General features: G+C 34.3%; 3 protein-coding genes across 4 annotated transcripts; all 3 read left to right on the top strand.

Moving 5' to 3' along the window:
- The first annotated feature begins 97 nt into the window (after positions 1 to 97).
- PBRP (plant-specific TFIIB-related protein) lies at positions 98 to 3,019 on the top strand. The gene is made up of 3 exons (XM_020361271.3): positions 98 to 749; positions 1,573 to 1,731; positions 2,077 to 3,019. Exons 1-3 carry the CDS (start codon positions 159 to 161, stop codon positions 2,827 to 2,829), a joined length of 1,503 nt encoding a protein of 500 aa, XP_020216860.2. The 5' UTR covers positions 98 to 158; the 3' UTR covers positions 2,830 to 3,019.
- A 508-nt stretch (positions 3,020 to 3,527) lies between these two features.
- LOC109800839 (anti-muellerian hormone type-2 receptor) lies at positions 3,528 to 4,381 on the top strand. Its single transcript, XM_020361741.3, has one exon. The coding sequence runs from the start codon at positions 3,699 to 3,701 to the stop codon at positions 4,197 to 4,199; it is 501 nt and encodes a 166-aa protein (XP_020217330.1). The 5' UTR covers positions 3,528 to 3,698; the 3' UTR covers positions 4,200 to 4,381.
- Positions 4,382 to 5,137: 756 nt separating this feature from the next.
- Positions 5,138 to 10,328, top strand: LOC109800841 (proline-rich receptor-like protein kinase PERK15). Of its 2 annotated transcripts, none has more exons than XM_083066630.1 (9): positions 5,138 to 5,297; positions 5,528 to 6,252; positions 7,179 to 7,724; positions 8,098 to 8,184; positions 8,271 to 8,341; positions 8,452 to 8,528; positions 8,935 to 9,079; positions 9,180 to 9,344; positions 9,784 to 10,328. In XM_083066630.1, exons 2-9 carry the CDS (start codon positions 5,649 to 5,651, stop codon positions 10,009 to 10,011), a joined length of 1,923 nt encoding a protein of 640 aa, XP_082922756.1. In that variant the 5' UTR covers positions 5,138 to 5,297; positions 5,528 to 5,648; the 3' UTR covers positions 10,012 to 10,328. The 2 variants fall into 2 exon arrangements, with proteins under 2 accessions (XP_082922756.1, XP_082922757.1); XM_083066631.1 differs by lacking the exon at positions 5,138 to 5,297 and adding an exon at positions 5,304 to 5,422.
- Positions 10,329 to 15,162: the final 4,834 nt, after the last annotated feature.

Here is a 15,162-nt window from a genome sequence, read left to right as displayed (position 1 = left end):
AATATGTAAATTTGCATCATCGCATTCGCATGAATGGAGAGAGATAATTTGATGTGGGGCCTAGCAGTTTTTTTTCCTTTTTTTTTCGTATACTTCTATCTGCTAAACTTCCATTCAAAGAAAGAGTGTGTAAGAGTCGGCACAGAAAAGAGTGAAAAATGAAGTGCCCGTATTGCTCGGCGGCGCAGGGGCGTTGCGCGGCGACGAGCACGGGGCGGTCGATAACGGAGTGCACGTCCTGCGGGCGCGTGGTGGAAGAGCGCCAGTCGCATCCGCACCACGTGTTCCACCTGCGCGCCCAAGACAACCCTCTGTGCCTGGTCACATCGGATCTCCCCCTCCCCACACTCCACCAAAACGACGAGGACCCTTTCGAGCCCACGGGCTTCATCACCGCCTTCTCCACCTGGGCCCTCGAGCCCAGCCCACTCTACCTCCAGTCCTCCCTCTCCTTCTCCGGCCACCTCGCCGAGCTCGAGCGCACTCTCGAATCCTCCTCTTCCTCTTCCTCCGCCACCTCCTCCTCCTCTTCGTCCTCCACGGTGGTTGTTGATAATTTGAGGGCCTACATGCAGATTATCGATGTAGCGTCGATTCTAGGGTTGGACTGCGACATTTCCGACCACGCTTTTCAGTTGTTCAGGGATTGCTGCTCCGCCACGTGTTTGAGGAACCGCAGTGTGGAGGCGCTTGCCACTGCCGCTCTCGTTCAGGCCATTAGAGAGGCTCAAGAACCCAGAACCCTTCAGGTCCTAACGCCTCTCTTCTCTTTCCTTTTGTTGCAATTATTGTTCCTGCAATGATTTCAATTATTCTCTTCTAATTGAATACATGCGTTTTCTTAAGCCAAAATAAACGGTCATTGTTAGGGATTTGTTAAGAGTCATCGTTCGTTCTCCAACAACCACCATTTCAGTTTGCTTTCTGAAAACCTGAAACGCAGGCCTTGTTTGTTAACTGTTTTCTAAAACTTGTTCCAAGTGTTAATCCGCTATATTTCTGTTTTTAAAAGTTTAAGCATTTTTTTTTTTTCATAGGAAACATTTGGATTGAACCTACTGCTCGTGCTTCTAACTATCACGACTCCTCTTCTCTCAACCACGCTAACCCTAGTGGTTCCCTAAGCATTTAATAAGAACGCATGAACTAAACAAATGAAAAGTGATGAGAAAATATCTTGTTCTGTTTTTTAGTTTCTAAACAGTTGTTTTGACATAAATTTGGATGAGGAATTGATTGCTGAATATTATAGAATTGTTTTTAAGACTGCATTTGGATAATAAGCTTCTCTATGAATGAAAATAAAAAGAAAAAAGTGAATTAAACTTTTTTCATGAGTTAAAATTAACTTATTCTACGCAAGTGTAAATCAAATTTTTGAGGAAATTAAAATCAGATAACTTTCACAAAATTAATTTTAGCTAATAAAAAGTTTTTTTTTTCGTATGTTTTTTATGTTATAAATATTTATGGAAAAAATTATCTACAAGTCTAAAACAAAAGAGTGAAAAAAGAATCAAATAAGCCCTAATTCAGGAGTTCTCTAATATTGCTACTTGTGTGATATGGCAGGAAATTTCAATTGCAGCCAATGTGCCACAAAAGGAAATTGGTAAATACATCAAGATACTGGGAGAGGCTTTGCAGCTAAGTCAACCAATTAACAGCAATTCCATTTCAGTTCATATGCCAAGATTTTGCACACTCCTTCAGCTCAATAAATCTGCCCAGGTACCTGCAATTGCTCTGAAATTTGATAGCTTCAACCTCATTTCAGTTTTTAAAACTTGAAATAGTTGCAAAATGCCTACAAACAAAACCCGTTGAATTATTATGCCATGATATGTTTAGTGATAGATTTGGAATAACTGCACTATGGATTCCCTTCCCTGTGGGTGAGGAATTATTAGGCCTGTGTCCTTGTGACAGGATAAAATTTTGGTATAGGTGATGTGTACTCATTACATGGGTGGACATTCGGTTAGCCATAGATGACTAAGGATCAAGTTAGGTGCATTCTTCTATTATGTTCCATATATTACAAAATTCTGTGAATGACTCCTACGTTGTGTTTAGGAACTGGCTACTCACATAGGAGAGGTTGTGATCAACAAATGCTTCTGCACTCGCAGGAATCCAATTAGCATCTCAGCTGCTGCTATATATTTGGCTTGCCAACTTGAAGACAAACGCAAAACCCAGGCAGAAATTTGTAAGGTAACCGGTCTTACTGAAGTCACTCTGCGAAAAGTCTACAAGGAACTATTGGAGAATTGGGATGATTTGCTTCCCTCTAACTACACCCCAGCTGTTCCTCCAGAGAGGGCATTTCCCACGACTGTAATTGCTTCAGGTCGTTCTTCAACAGCCAAGGTTGATGTTGTGGAGATTATTTCTTCTTTGGACTCAGAAAAGTTGCCAGAAATTAAACCTAACAAACCTAATGATGTCTCAGCCATGGTTCATCATTCCAGAGGGAAGGATGAGGCTGAAGGCAAAAGCAATGCTCCCGCAAACCACTCCACACTGAATCAACAGTCAACTTTTTGGCAACCCCAGCTTCCCAGTGGGACACACAATCATCAGAATGTTTTACAAGGAATGGATATTGATGTATTGCAGCGTAACCACCAACAGCCTGAACACATGGCAGGGGAAACAAATGGTGCCGCCAATGGTAGTTCTCTAAAATCAAACCAACTTTGCTGTCCTCCTTCTTCCAGTGCAAACTCTGTTAAGAGGCCGTTTTCAGCTCCCCCTTCATCTGGGCCTTCAAATGTTAGATTAGTACAGTCACCCAAGACAATGCCAGGTTATCCGGAGCACTGATTAACAATGAATCAAAATGGTTGGGGAAATATCGGTTCTTGTGCCAACACCCAACCTAGCACATATAAACAAAATTAGTTCGTCTCTTTTTAAGTATACAATTGTGTATATATGTATTGTGTCATTTGATTTGTTTGTGAGTTGTGAACTGTTCTGTGGTTATTGCTAGAAAACTACAACCATTCAACCATCCATCCATCCATCAGTCGTTTATAGTTGACTTAACACTAACTCGTTTCATGCTGCATTGAATTTATTATTCAAAACTTGGTAGATTTCTTTGAATATGGAAATCATGGTCCTATCTGATTTCATGGTTCAAATCTCGAAGACAACACAGGACCACTTCGAACTAATGATGTGAGCGTTTTCCTTCCTCCTCTCATTTCCACTTGAGGGCTGTAATTTGGTTTGTTAGTGGGTTGTGTAGGAGATTGTCCTGTAATTTCTTAAAATCAACGGTTTACAAAAAGTGAGCACGTGTTCTCCAAAATGGAGGGAAAATAGAGTGAAGGGCACAGTGCCGAACGGGATCGGGTGCTCCTTGCAAAAATTGGACCACTTAAATAACTAGCCCGATACCCATGTTAACGGAATACTAAATGTGGATAAATATGCAAAATCTGACCCAATAAAAGACGGTCCACTTCAATTTACCCTGTACTTTTTTATATACTATAATAATAAATAATTAGTAATTAGTGTTAATTTTTAATTGACAGTGGAATTATTGTTTAAAATATCATAACTTGTCCAAAATTAAGTCTTCCCATTCATGTTTCTTTTATATTTGTAAATTGGTTATTGTAATTACTAGCGTTGGCTTTCGAGCTTGGTCTCTTTTGGCATTCTCTCACATCACCAACACCATGGAAGCCTCAAGGATGGTACTGTTGTCACCAATATCAAGCTGCAACGTGCGCAGGAAGCATCTTAACGAGTCACTGAGAAAGCCAAGGTCTTCTCCAATGGCACTGAAAATAGTGAACATGGCGAAGGAGGGCAGCGACACGGGCAACGGCATCATAGAAAAAGTAGCCATAGCGGGTGGATTAATCTCCACCCCAGTAATTGGTTGGTCTCTTTACACCCTCAAAACCACAGGGTGCGGCCTGCCACCTGGTCCAGGTGGCTCAATCGGTGCACTGGAAGGAGTGAGCTACCTCGTAGTTGTGGCCATAGTGGCTTGGTCCTTGTACACTAAAACCAAAACTGGTTCTGGTCTACCAAACGGTCCTTTCGGTTTGTTGGGTGCGGTTGAAGGCTTATCTTATTTGGCATTGGTTGCCATTGTGGTTGTGTTCGGGTTGCAGTACCTTGACCAGGGTTACATCCCTGGTCCTCTCCCCGCCGATAAGTGCTTCGGCTAGATTCTCTGCTAATACGAGCCACTACAATTCTATCCTTCTACTTCTGGATAAGGTCCCACCACGTGTCTTAGGAATCTCTTTTTCCTTTTCCACTTGTTACAATATTAAGTAACCATCTTTTTTTCTAAGTTGTAACTTGTAAGGTGTTTACGCCATAAATGGAAATGAATTTGTTTATGTCATTCTTTACTTTTAGACTTCATGATTTACACGATCATCTCAATGACATTATAAAAAAAATGCCAATAATTGGGCCAAATTTGATTTATTTTATTTTCATAGAGAAGAAACTATGGTTAATTTAATCTGTATAAAGTAAAAAGGTCTTAATTTTTGTCAGCCTCCATAGTCCACATACCATATGATGATAACTTGATTATACTTGGAGAATTTCTGGCTAGCCTAACTACTCTGTCTCGGAGTCTTCCTCCTAGAGTAAACAAGATGCTGACTTTGCCATGAATGGGATGGGACTGTATGATGGTTGTTTTTAGTTTAACTAAATAACTATCATCATTTTTACAAGTTAATAATCCTATTAAAATTGGTAATTCAGTTTTTCAGTAAATATTAGTCATTTAGTCATTGTTGAAACAAATGAATTTTTCGTATTAATTATATGTTCATCTAAAAAAAATATGTACTATATATAATAATTAGAGGTAATTGATGAAGATTTACTTCTCTGAAGAATATTATACAAAATGATTTGTTTGTAAAAATATTGTATTCTGTCATGTTGAAAATAAAGCCTATGGATATTTAAGAAGTTATTTTTAGCTGAATAATGTGTGTGCGTGTGTGTTTAGGTTGGTAAGCTATTTCAAGGTAATATGTGTTGTGAGTTAGCACAATCCTTTGAACCAAATTATGGCCGGACATTGGATGATGGAAGGAAAACCAGCCAAAAAAGGGTAAAACCTATAACTGATTAAACTAAGCAAGAGGTGGCGGAGACAAAAACATTGATTGAGAAAAACAGAAAGGTCCTCCTTTGTAGGAGACCATCGAGGAAAAACAGAAAAGCATCCTTCTGTATTATGCAACACGTTTACCTTTTCTTTCTGTTGTGAACCCCTGCTATTCTTCCACACTGAGGTACCTTTTTCTCCATCAAGAAAAAACGTCTCCTGAAGAGACTTTAATCCCATAATCTAGGACACCAAATTTCACAATCATTAGTAACTCAAAATAAAAAGTAGTAACCTGGTTTTGACTTTTACGTAGGTTAACTAATTATTTCACCTTTATTTACGTCTACATCTGCATGCATTGAGATATTTCGACCATAACTTGATATCTTGAAAGAATTTTCTTCTCTTTTTCAGGGGTCCCAACCTTTAATAGAAGAAAAGGCGGTGTTTCCGGCAACGTGCTTTATTGGCACACAAACTCTTTGGCCGGAACCCAGAATTAAGCACTTCATGTGAATTCTGAGATACAAGAACAATGTCTTCAAAACCTCATAATAATTCTCCTGATAACGCATCACCTGATGACTCTACCCCTGATAACAGCACCCCTGATGATGCTGACAACTCATCTTCACCACCCTCACAATCTCCACCACCAAGCTCACCTCCTCCGTCATCACCGCCACCATCTTCGACACCACCTTCGCCGCCACCACCTTCGTCACCTCCACCGTCATCTTCATCCTCACCACCCTCTCCTCCTCCTCCTCCTTCGTCAAACAACCCAAGCCCTCCATCACCAAATGGGTCCCCCCAGTCACCTCCTCCACCCACATCAACACGTTCTCCACCCTCCTTTGAATCACCTCCACACAAATCACTACAACCTCCATCGCATCAAACTGACGGTGCCAGTAGAAGCGGCAGCAAGAATGGCGGTGGCAGTAGCGGCAATAATACAGGCAGTGGTGGTGGCGGTAGTGGCAATGACGATAATAGTAAGGCCATAGTTGGAGCAGTGCTTGGCGTAGGGAGCGTGCTTCTTATTTTGGTCATCGTTTGCGTTGTTTGCTCCAGAAGGAAGAAGAAGAAGAGAATGTACTATTATGGTCCTGGAGAGCAATCACTTGGAGGAAAAGGTAACCATGCAAAACCCTTGTTATTTCTTGCTTAGCTTTTTATACATATCATGCGCATAGGCATTAGGCGCCATCATAAGATGAAAAAATATTAAGTTATAGTTAACTTGTTCTCCAATCAAATTATATATTTCATCTCGACTATTGTTGCTGATTTTAGTTACCTAAAATTTGAAATTCACAAGAGAAAGAGTACATTTTTCATGCATGTCCCAAGAATTTACAAAATTTGCCATTCAAATTTCAAATTTTCACACATTTTATTATATTATTATTTAATACAACTAGTTAATCACTGACATATCATTCTTTACATAATACATTATGTTACATCATTTATTTGTATATCATATTAACAATTTATATTAATAATTAATATAACATGTCGATAATCAACATATCACATAAAAGAATATAATATATAATTGATTAAATGAATATTAAAATATGTAAAAATTTAATAATTAAGTGATAGATCGTATAATTTCAAAAAAAACTAAATGTCAAAATTTACAAAATCGTAACATGAATAACAAAATAGTACAATTAAGTCTATTTATTTTTTTACTTGTCATACATGCTACATATATTTTTATCTTTTCCCGTCTCTTCCTCTCTTTGTATGTGGACAGTGTTCAAGGATCATTTTTGGAAAAACAATACTAACATTTATATAGTTTGGGTACAAGTTTTGTTGATGAAAAGTTCTTAACCAAGCACAACTATTAATAGTTCAAGGTAATATATATTAAAATAACCTCAGTTATTTATAACTTAAACTATTGATTATCATGTTTACAAGCAATATGCTTGTGCAAGAATTGCTGGTTAGACAATAGTCATGCATGTATAATGTTATAGTATGTTACATTGATTCAAAATTTGGGGTACTCAATTCTTGATTCCTTCTTATTCTACACATGCAGGGAATAACTATGCTGGGAATAACTATTACAACAGCGGGCAACACCCAGGTTATTACGGAAATCCTCACGGGGACCATGTTGTGAGGGTACAAAACGGAATGGGCCCTGGCGGCGGTGGCGGGTGGGGTGCACCGCCACCACCGCCGATGATGATGAACAGTGCTGACATGAGCTCTAACTACTCAACAGGACCAACCCCTTTGCCTCCTCCCTCACCAACCCTTGCCCTAGGCCTCAAAGGTGGCACCTTCAGTTACGAGGAACTTGCAGCTGCCACCAACGGATTCGCCGATGTAAACTTGATAGGACAAGGTGGCTTCGGTTATGTCCATAAGGGTGTGTTGCCTAATGGCAAGGAAGTAGCAGTTAAGAGCCTTAAATCAGGTAGTGGCCAGGGAGAACGAGAGTTCCAAGCTGAGATTGACATCATTAGTCGTGTCCACCATCGTCATCTTGTGTCACTTGTTGGATACTGTATTTCTGGTGGCCAGAGAATGTTGGTCTATGAGTTCATTCCCAATAACACATTGGAGTATCATCTTCATGGTAAGTGCTATATACATTGTTTCAACTTATGTCATTTGAGTAGGGTTATTCATAATTAATCGAATTGATTCATTTTATAAAAATGATTTGATAAACTGAACTATTGTTTATAAAGTATGTAGATTCCTTTTTCTAATATTGGGTCAGATTTATTAAAATTGATTAGTTCGATGCAGTTTGTTTATTCATTTTATATTCGTATAGGATATGATTTTTTCCAAAAAAAACAAACCAAACTAAATCATTTTGATTTTTTCTCAAAATAGATCGATTTTTATAATCTGATTTAGATGGTTTTAGATCAATTCAGTTGGTCTTTTTACACACTCATGTGCTTTAGGGTTTGGTTCATGTATTCGATGGTGACATGCAGGAAAGGGTAGGCCTACTATGGATTGGCCTACTAGAATGAGGATTGCAATAGGATCTGCTAAAGGTCTTGCTTATCTTCATGAGGACTGTAAGAGTTTACATCTTCTTGCTCGTCATCTTTCTTTTTTATTCATTTTCTTCTCTCTATATTTTTCATTTTTTTGTTCTATTTAGGTCATCCTCGCATTATTCATCGTGATATTAAAGCTGCGAATGTCCTTATTGATGATAGCTTCGAAGCAAAGGTTTAACATATTTGCATATTTATCTGTTTCAACTATTTGATCATTATCGCACCTGTTATGAATTATGTTATGGAAGGTAATTAAGTATGCCAACAATGTATTTTATTCAGGTTGCGGATTTTGGACTGGCTAAGTTGACCACTGATAATAATACTCATGTGTCCACTCGTGTCATGGGAACTTTCGGGTAATTTTTCATATCATGTGCTCTTATTCCCTGCAGCAACTTCAGTAAAGAAATGTGATAATTAAAAATGGAAGGACTTTTTTCTTGAATCTTGATATTAAACACAGTTTGCTTAATATCAAGATTTAAATCTTAGTTAGAAAGGTTGCTTATATTTAGTGTTTCATCTTTCATTTTGTACCTTTTTTCAAAACTACATAACTCAAAAAATGTCACGGATTATACTTTTTCAAGTGTTTCAATGTTATTCTTAAGAACTTGTCCAGACGTATCATAACATAATCAAATTTTAATATAAAAAAATATTTTATTGAAAAGACATATACAACAGCAACCACAAAAACAATTTCAGAGGCATTATTTATTTCCAAACAAAATAATTCATCACCATTGCATGCTTACACAGGTACCTAGCCCCTGAATATGCGTCAAGTGGAAAACTGACAGAGAAGTCTGATGTTTTCTCATTTGGGGTCATGCTGCTGGAACTTGTAACTGGGAAGCGACCTGTGGATCACACAAATGTCATGGACGACAGCTTAGTAGATTGGGTTGGTATTATGTTCATTTCAAATTCCATCATCATATGTATCCTATAACATTCTTTTTTCTCATTTAACTAAAACTTTTGGAAACATACGAACTGAGTAGGCTCGACCACTACTAACTCGTGGATTGGAGGAAGATGGCAACTTTGGAGAGTTAGTTGATCCATTTTTAGAGGGAAACTACAATCCTCAAGAGCTGTCAAGGATGGCAGCTTGTGCTGCTGCTAGCATTCGTCATTCTTCCAAGAAACGTCCAAAAATGAGCCAGGTATGTATAATAGTCACCACTCACTAAACATTCTATTTTCTTCCTTTCTCTTTAATTAGTCTATGCACTTTCCTCGTAAAGATTTTTACACAGTTATTCGATCAAAAATAGCCATAATTAAATTTATTAACTTCTATAAAAAATACTTAAAAGCCTACATATCATGATTTGTAATTAGATGATAATATAAAACAGTTTTACATTATCAATGCATAGTACTTAAGAAAATGCTACCCAGTGTCATAAAAGTATTGGTTAAAAAATCAAAAGTAGAAAGTTTTTATTGAAAAGGATATATGCACATTATTCTATGTAACTTTTAATGAAAACTTGTTCATGCCGATCTCTTAATCCTGGTTAGCAAGACCCTAGTAATTAAACTCTTTTAAAAATAGTGATGAATTATTAAAAATACACTTGATTTATGACTTATGTGCAGATTGTGAGAATATTGGAAGGAGATGTCTCATTGGATGACTTGAAAGATGGGATTAGGCCAGGGCAAAATGCTATATACAACTCTTCTGGGAGCTCAGATCAGTATGATACAATGCAATACAATGCTGATTTACAGAAGTTTAGAAAAGCAGTGTTTTCTAATAGCGATGAATTTGGCACCAGTAGTGGCTCTAGTGCAGAAGTGAGCCAGAGGCAACCAAGGCTTTAGATTCCTGATAACAACACATGTGAAAAGAAAAAATCAATGCAAGGGAGTTATTGCTTCTTTTTATTGTTTCATAGGCATTGGCATGGGAAGTGAGATCCCAAATTGTGGAAATCTTAGCTTGATTACGCCTTCGTTTCGGAGTGTGTATGTGTTTCATGAGGCGTACAATCAATCTGACTTGTATATTAATTTGTTCAAAGTTTTATATTTTCTAATATGGCTGTTGTGTACTTCGGGATGTATAGGCATACATTTGAAATGGAGTCTTGAACATAACTATAACTGTATTATTCGTTGAAAAAAAGTTTCTTCTGATACTTGTTTTGTCTTTGCTTCACCAAGGTCGTAGGCCTTTGAAGTTAGAATATTTATTTTTATTTGTCTCTTTTTTTATTTTTTTATTTTATTTTAGACTATATCTATAAGGTTTTGGAGAATTAAATTTTTAAATTTCAATGTATATAAAACTATTGAATATATACAAGTGAATAATACATTAATTAAAGATATTGATACAATTAGTTATATATGATATTTTTAAATGTATCTTAAAATATTATGGTAAATCAATTAATAATAATTGGATATTTATCAATATAAATAGATTATGTATATCTGAATTAATAATAGAGTGCATCTATCACATGCTAATAATATCTTTACTTATTTTTTTTTATGTAGGATAATGTAGAATATATATATATATATATATATATATATATATATATATATATATATATTATTCTCTCGAATTCATATATAAGAAAAAATACATAATTCATATATATTAAGAAAATTAGTTAAGTTTATTTAATTTTATTGCTTTCATATAAAAATTAAATTTTACTTCCTAAACTATCCATAATAATATTTATTGAAAATAGTAATCACATTTAATATAAGAGGTATTTTTAAAATGATAGCATTAAATATGATCAAATTAATTAAAATTTGTTTATATTTAAATTCAAAAAATTTAATTATTTTTTTTTACATATATATGAGTTCAAAGGGAATATCATATAATGACAAAATTTAATTAAAATATATAAAAGTATTATCTATTTAGTTGTGACATGTGTCTTGTTTCCCTTAATTCTCTCCTTTTTTTCTTCGTAAAAACGTGATGCATATACAATAATTTGTTTAAGTTTAAATACCTTCTTGATGTAATTTCATTTAATTTTTATTTTAAGTCATATAGCTTAAAATGTCTATTTTTAAGTCTTTATAAATAATTTTATTTTTTCTATTAGTCATTTTCTAGTTTTATTAATGTCATTTGTGTTGTGAAAACATTATAAAAATCACTTTGACATAACATTTTTAGGTGATATGGATTTTGTTTACATATTTTTTTAATTTTTATAGTTTCATTTACTTCTTTTTTAGTTCCTATAATTTTATTTACTTTTTTTTTAATCTTTGTAATTTATTTTTTAGTCCTTATAGTTTAAAATATCTTTTTAGTTTCTATATATAACATTTTTTTAGTTTGTGTTATTTATTTTTTATTAACATCATTAATTTGCTTTGTATTAACATGACACAGATCACTTCGAAGTGACTTTCTAACATGGAATTTTTTATTTATTAAAATCACCTTTAATTGAATTTCATTTAACTACGACAACTTTTTAATAGTTTTAAATTTAGGATTGGAATAGTCATTATTAAACTTTGATTGTGTTTTTCCTACAACATAAGGGACATTATCATAATTGAAAGTGTTGATAACTTAAATTTGTAGAAGGTTTAACTTATGATTAACATACACATGTTCATGTTAATCACGACTAAAATGTTCTAAAGACTAAAGTTATATATAGTCTCATTCTTTTTCTACATATACCATAAGTAACTTTTGAAAATGAAGTTCTATTTTACTTGCTGAATTTCCTTTCTTTTCCCTTAAAGAAAAATTTATTACACACACAAGAATTTAAAGTAAGAATTTTCACAAGATTCGTATAAATTATTTTTATAAACTATATTTGAAAACTTAAAAATAAAATAAGTGAAAGACATTATTTTTAATTATTATTTCGATTGTATAAAACATCATGCGTGTTATTTTTTAAAACATTTTCATTATTATTTTGTGAAGAAAAAACTAATGTATCATTACAAAAGAGTAGTGATTTTTGGAGTTGTTCTTCTATATATGATGGTATTGTTGAATCATTTAAATGGTTAATTAAAACCTTCTTGGAAGCGCACAAAAAACTCATCATGGATTATTCACATGACATTTGATGCAAAATGATATAAAACATCTTAAAAATATGATGAAGAATGGGTCTAGTACGTGTCTTACGAGATTTTAAGGCATAAATGAATTTCATGATGAAAAACATTTTGAGGTAGCATGGAATGCCTAGGTTCAAAAGTATAATAGTGTGTTTGAATGAGAAATTTTACAAATTCAAGGAATTTTAAATTATTGGTATTTGAATTACTTTGATTTTAATTTCTATCATTCTTAAAATATTTTGTTTGGATGAGTCAATTCAAATTTCTTAAGTTTTAAATTGTTAGGTTGAATATGATAATTTGATTCTATCATAGTAAAATTGATTTTAAAAATATATTTATATGTTGAGATTTTTAAATTAAATTTTATAAAAATAAATATTAATCTATTTTTAAATATTTAATAATTTTAAAAGTTAATATAAGATAATATTTAATAATTTTAAAAGTATTTTTGATTATCTAATAATTAAAAGAATGAAAAGATAACATAAATTATATAGGTGAAATAAGAAAAACAAATATGAGGAATTTCAAATTCTCCCATTTTTGGGAGAATTTGAAATTCTACTATTTTAAAGAATTTCACAAATACTTGAATTTCAAATTCTTTGTAAATTTCTCATCCAAACAAAACATTTCACCTCAAAAAAATTGAAATTCTTCAAATAAATGAATTACTCTATATAAATTCCTTATCCAAACATACTATAAAGCTTTTGAGAATACATGGCTGAAAAGTGTTTAAAAATTGAAAGAGAAATGAGCAGGTGTTATATGCCAAAAGTCGAGTAATGTTTGAATGTATTGTTAAATTGATAAATAGAGGAGGAGTATAAAGTCTTGTTAAATCCTTCTGATACGTCAATTTCATGTAATTATAAGAAGTTTGAGATTTACGGCCTTTTATGTTGACATACTTTAAAAAAAAATTGTAAAAGACATCAAACAAGTTCCTATGCAACATTTTGAAAAGGTGGGAAAAAGAATGAAGGAATAAACGTGTTCAAGAAGATACAAACTTATTAGATAGCTCTCAGCATATCGTAGATTTTTTAGTGCTTTAACACTTGAAGAATTTATATTATTTTTAAATTAAATGTAAGAACTAATTTATAACTAAGAGGAACCATTTGATGAGACAATATGTGGTAGATCTAAACCTTTTTTATGATATTTCAAATTTTAATTTGTAACCTACTAAGTAATTCGTGAATATGCATGGATCGGTATTATTTACAATTGTTTTTCCGATAAATTGTAAAATAAACATTTCTTTAAAAGATGAAAGTTTAATAAGAACCGAGCAAAATTAATGCAAAAACTTACAAATTACAAAATAACATGACAAATTGAGTTCAAATTAAGGATATTGTTAGACAGCTGTGGCGGCCAGCACCGAAAACGCTTTCGGTGATTTTTGATTTTTAAATCAAAAGCGGGTCCCACATGATAATAAAATAATATTAAAAGTTTAGGAGAAATTACGAAAATGCCATTGGGACTTTCCTATAAATAGGGAAGCTGAAAACCATAATTTTCATCCCAAAATCTTCTTCTCTTCTCTCTTCCTCTCTTATACACCTTGAGATCTGTTCTCGGTAGTAGTAGTCTCCTAATAGAAAGGAGTAAGTTATAGAGAGAGAAGTGTTGTAATTTCCTCCCTTTCAGTAAATAATATTTTTTTACTGTGGTTATTTTCTCCCTTGTCTCTTTTTACTCATCTCTTGTTTTAGCTGTGAGTAACTATTAAGCCTACTCTGGTCCTAACAGTGGTATCAGAGCCACTAGGTTGTTTATTATTCCGCTGTAGTGTACATTGGTATAGTGCCGGAGAAAATTCTTAGTATGCTCTGTGGCTGCAGTATTGTCTGATCAGTCACATCAGAAAAGAATTATTCTTATTACTGGATTTTATCATTGTTCCAGTAGGCGGTACTATTCTAGTGGAAGTTACTTAAGTCGGTTTAATAGAAGAAATTATGGCAGCAAAGTTTGAGATAGAGAAGTTCAAAGGGAATAATTTCTCTTTGTGGAAGTTGAAGATAAGAGCAATTTTGAGAAAAGACAACTGTCTTAAAGCAATTGAAGGCAGACCATCAGATATTACTGATGAAAAGTGGAGAGAAATGGATGACAATGCTGTTGCCAATTTGCACTTAGCAATGGCTGATTCAGTTTTGTCGAGTATAGCAGAGAAGACAACTGCAAAGGAGATTTGGGACACGCTCGTAAAATTATACGAGGTCAAGTCACTTCACACCAGAATATTCTTAAAGAGGAAACTCTACACTCTTCGAATGAGTGAGTCCACAGCAGTGACGGACCACATCAACAATCTGAATACGCTATTTGCTCAGCTTTCAACAGCTGATTTCAACATAGTGGAAAATGAACGTGCGGAGCTTCTACTTCAGAGTTTACCAGATTCATATGATCAACTCATCATCAACATAACAAACAATAATGTTGTTGGTCGTCTATCCTTTGAGGATGTTGCCGGAGCTATTCTTGAAGAAGAGTCCAGGCGAAAGAATAAGGAAGACAGACTGGAAAGTTCAAAGCAAGCAGAAGCTTTGACGATGATGAGAGGAAGATCAATGGAACGTGGCTCCAGTGGGAGTCAAAATCATGGTAGATCTAAATCTCGAGGAAGAAAGAACCTCAAATGCTATAATTGTGGCATGAGAGGGCACATGAAGAAAGATTGTTGGCACAAGAAGAGTGGAGGAGGGAAGAATTCTGAAGCGTCAACCTCTCAAGGTTGTGTTGCTAGTACCCAAGAAGATGGAGAAATCTTGTACAGTGAAGCAATAAGTTCCAGAGGCGAAAAACAACTCCATGAATGTTGGATATTGGATTCAGGTGCAACCTGGCACATGACTCCAAATAGAGATT

The sequence above is a fragment of the Cajanus cajan genome, chromosome 11 (genome assembly GCF_000230855.2).
Source record: "Cajanus cajan strain Asha chromosome 11, NIPB_CcT2T_4, whole genome shotgun sequence".
Taxonomy (NCBI): domain Eukaryota; kingdom Viridiplantae; phylum Streptophyta; class Magnoliopsida; order Fabales; family Fabaceae; genus Cajanus; species Cajanus cajan.
The sequence above is the reverse complement of the archived record's forward strand: the minus strand, read 5'-3'. Positions and strand labels throughout refer to the sequence as shown.

Excerpts from the sequence above, each read along its gene's own strand:
- PBRP (XM_020361271.3), top strand. The coding sequence starts at position 159 with ATGAAGTGCCCGTATTGCTCGGCGGCGCAGGGGCGTTGCGCGGCGACG. Across the intron at positions 750-1,572 it reads AAGAACCCAGAACCCTTCAG|GAAATTTCAATTGCAGCCAA; the intron begins GTCCTAACGCCT and ends GTGATATGGCAG. Across the intron at positions 1,732-2,076 it reads AGCTCAATAAATCTGCCCAG|GAACTGGCTACTCACATAGG; the intron begins GTACCTGCAATT and ends CGTTGTGTTTAG.
- LOC109800839 (XM_020361741.3), top strand. The coding sequence starts at position 3,699 with ATGGAAGCCTCAAGGATGGTACTGTTGTCACCAATATCAAGCTGCAAC.
- LOC109800841 (XM_083066630.1), top strand. The coding sequence starts at position 5,649 with ATGTCTTCAAAACCTCATAATAATTCTCCTGATAACGCATCACCTGAT. Across the intron at positions 9,080-9,179 it reads ACGACAGCTTAGTAGATTGG|GCTCGACCACTACTAACTCG; the intron begins GTTGGTATTATG and ends CGAACTGAGTAG. Across the intron at positions 9,345-9,783 it reads AACGTCCAAAAATGAGCCAG|ATTGTGAGAATATTGGAAGG; the intron begins GTATGTATAATA and ends ACTTATGTGCAG.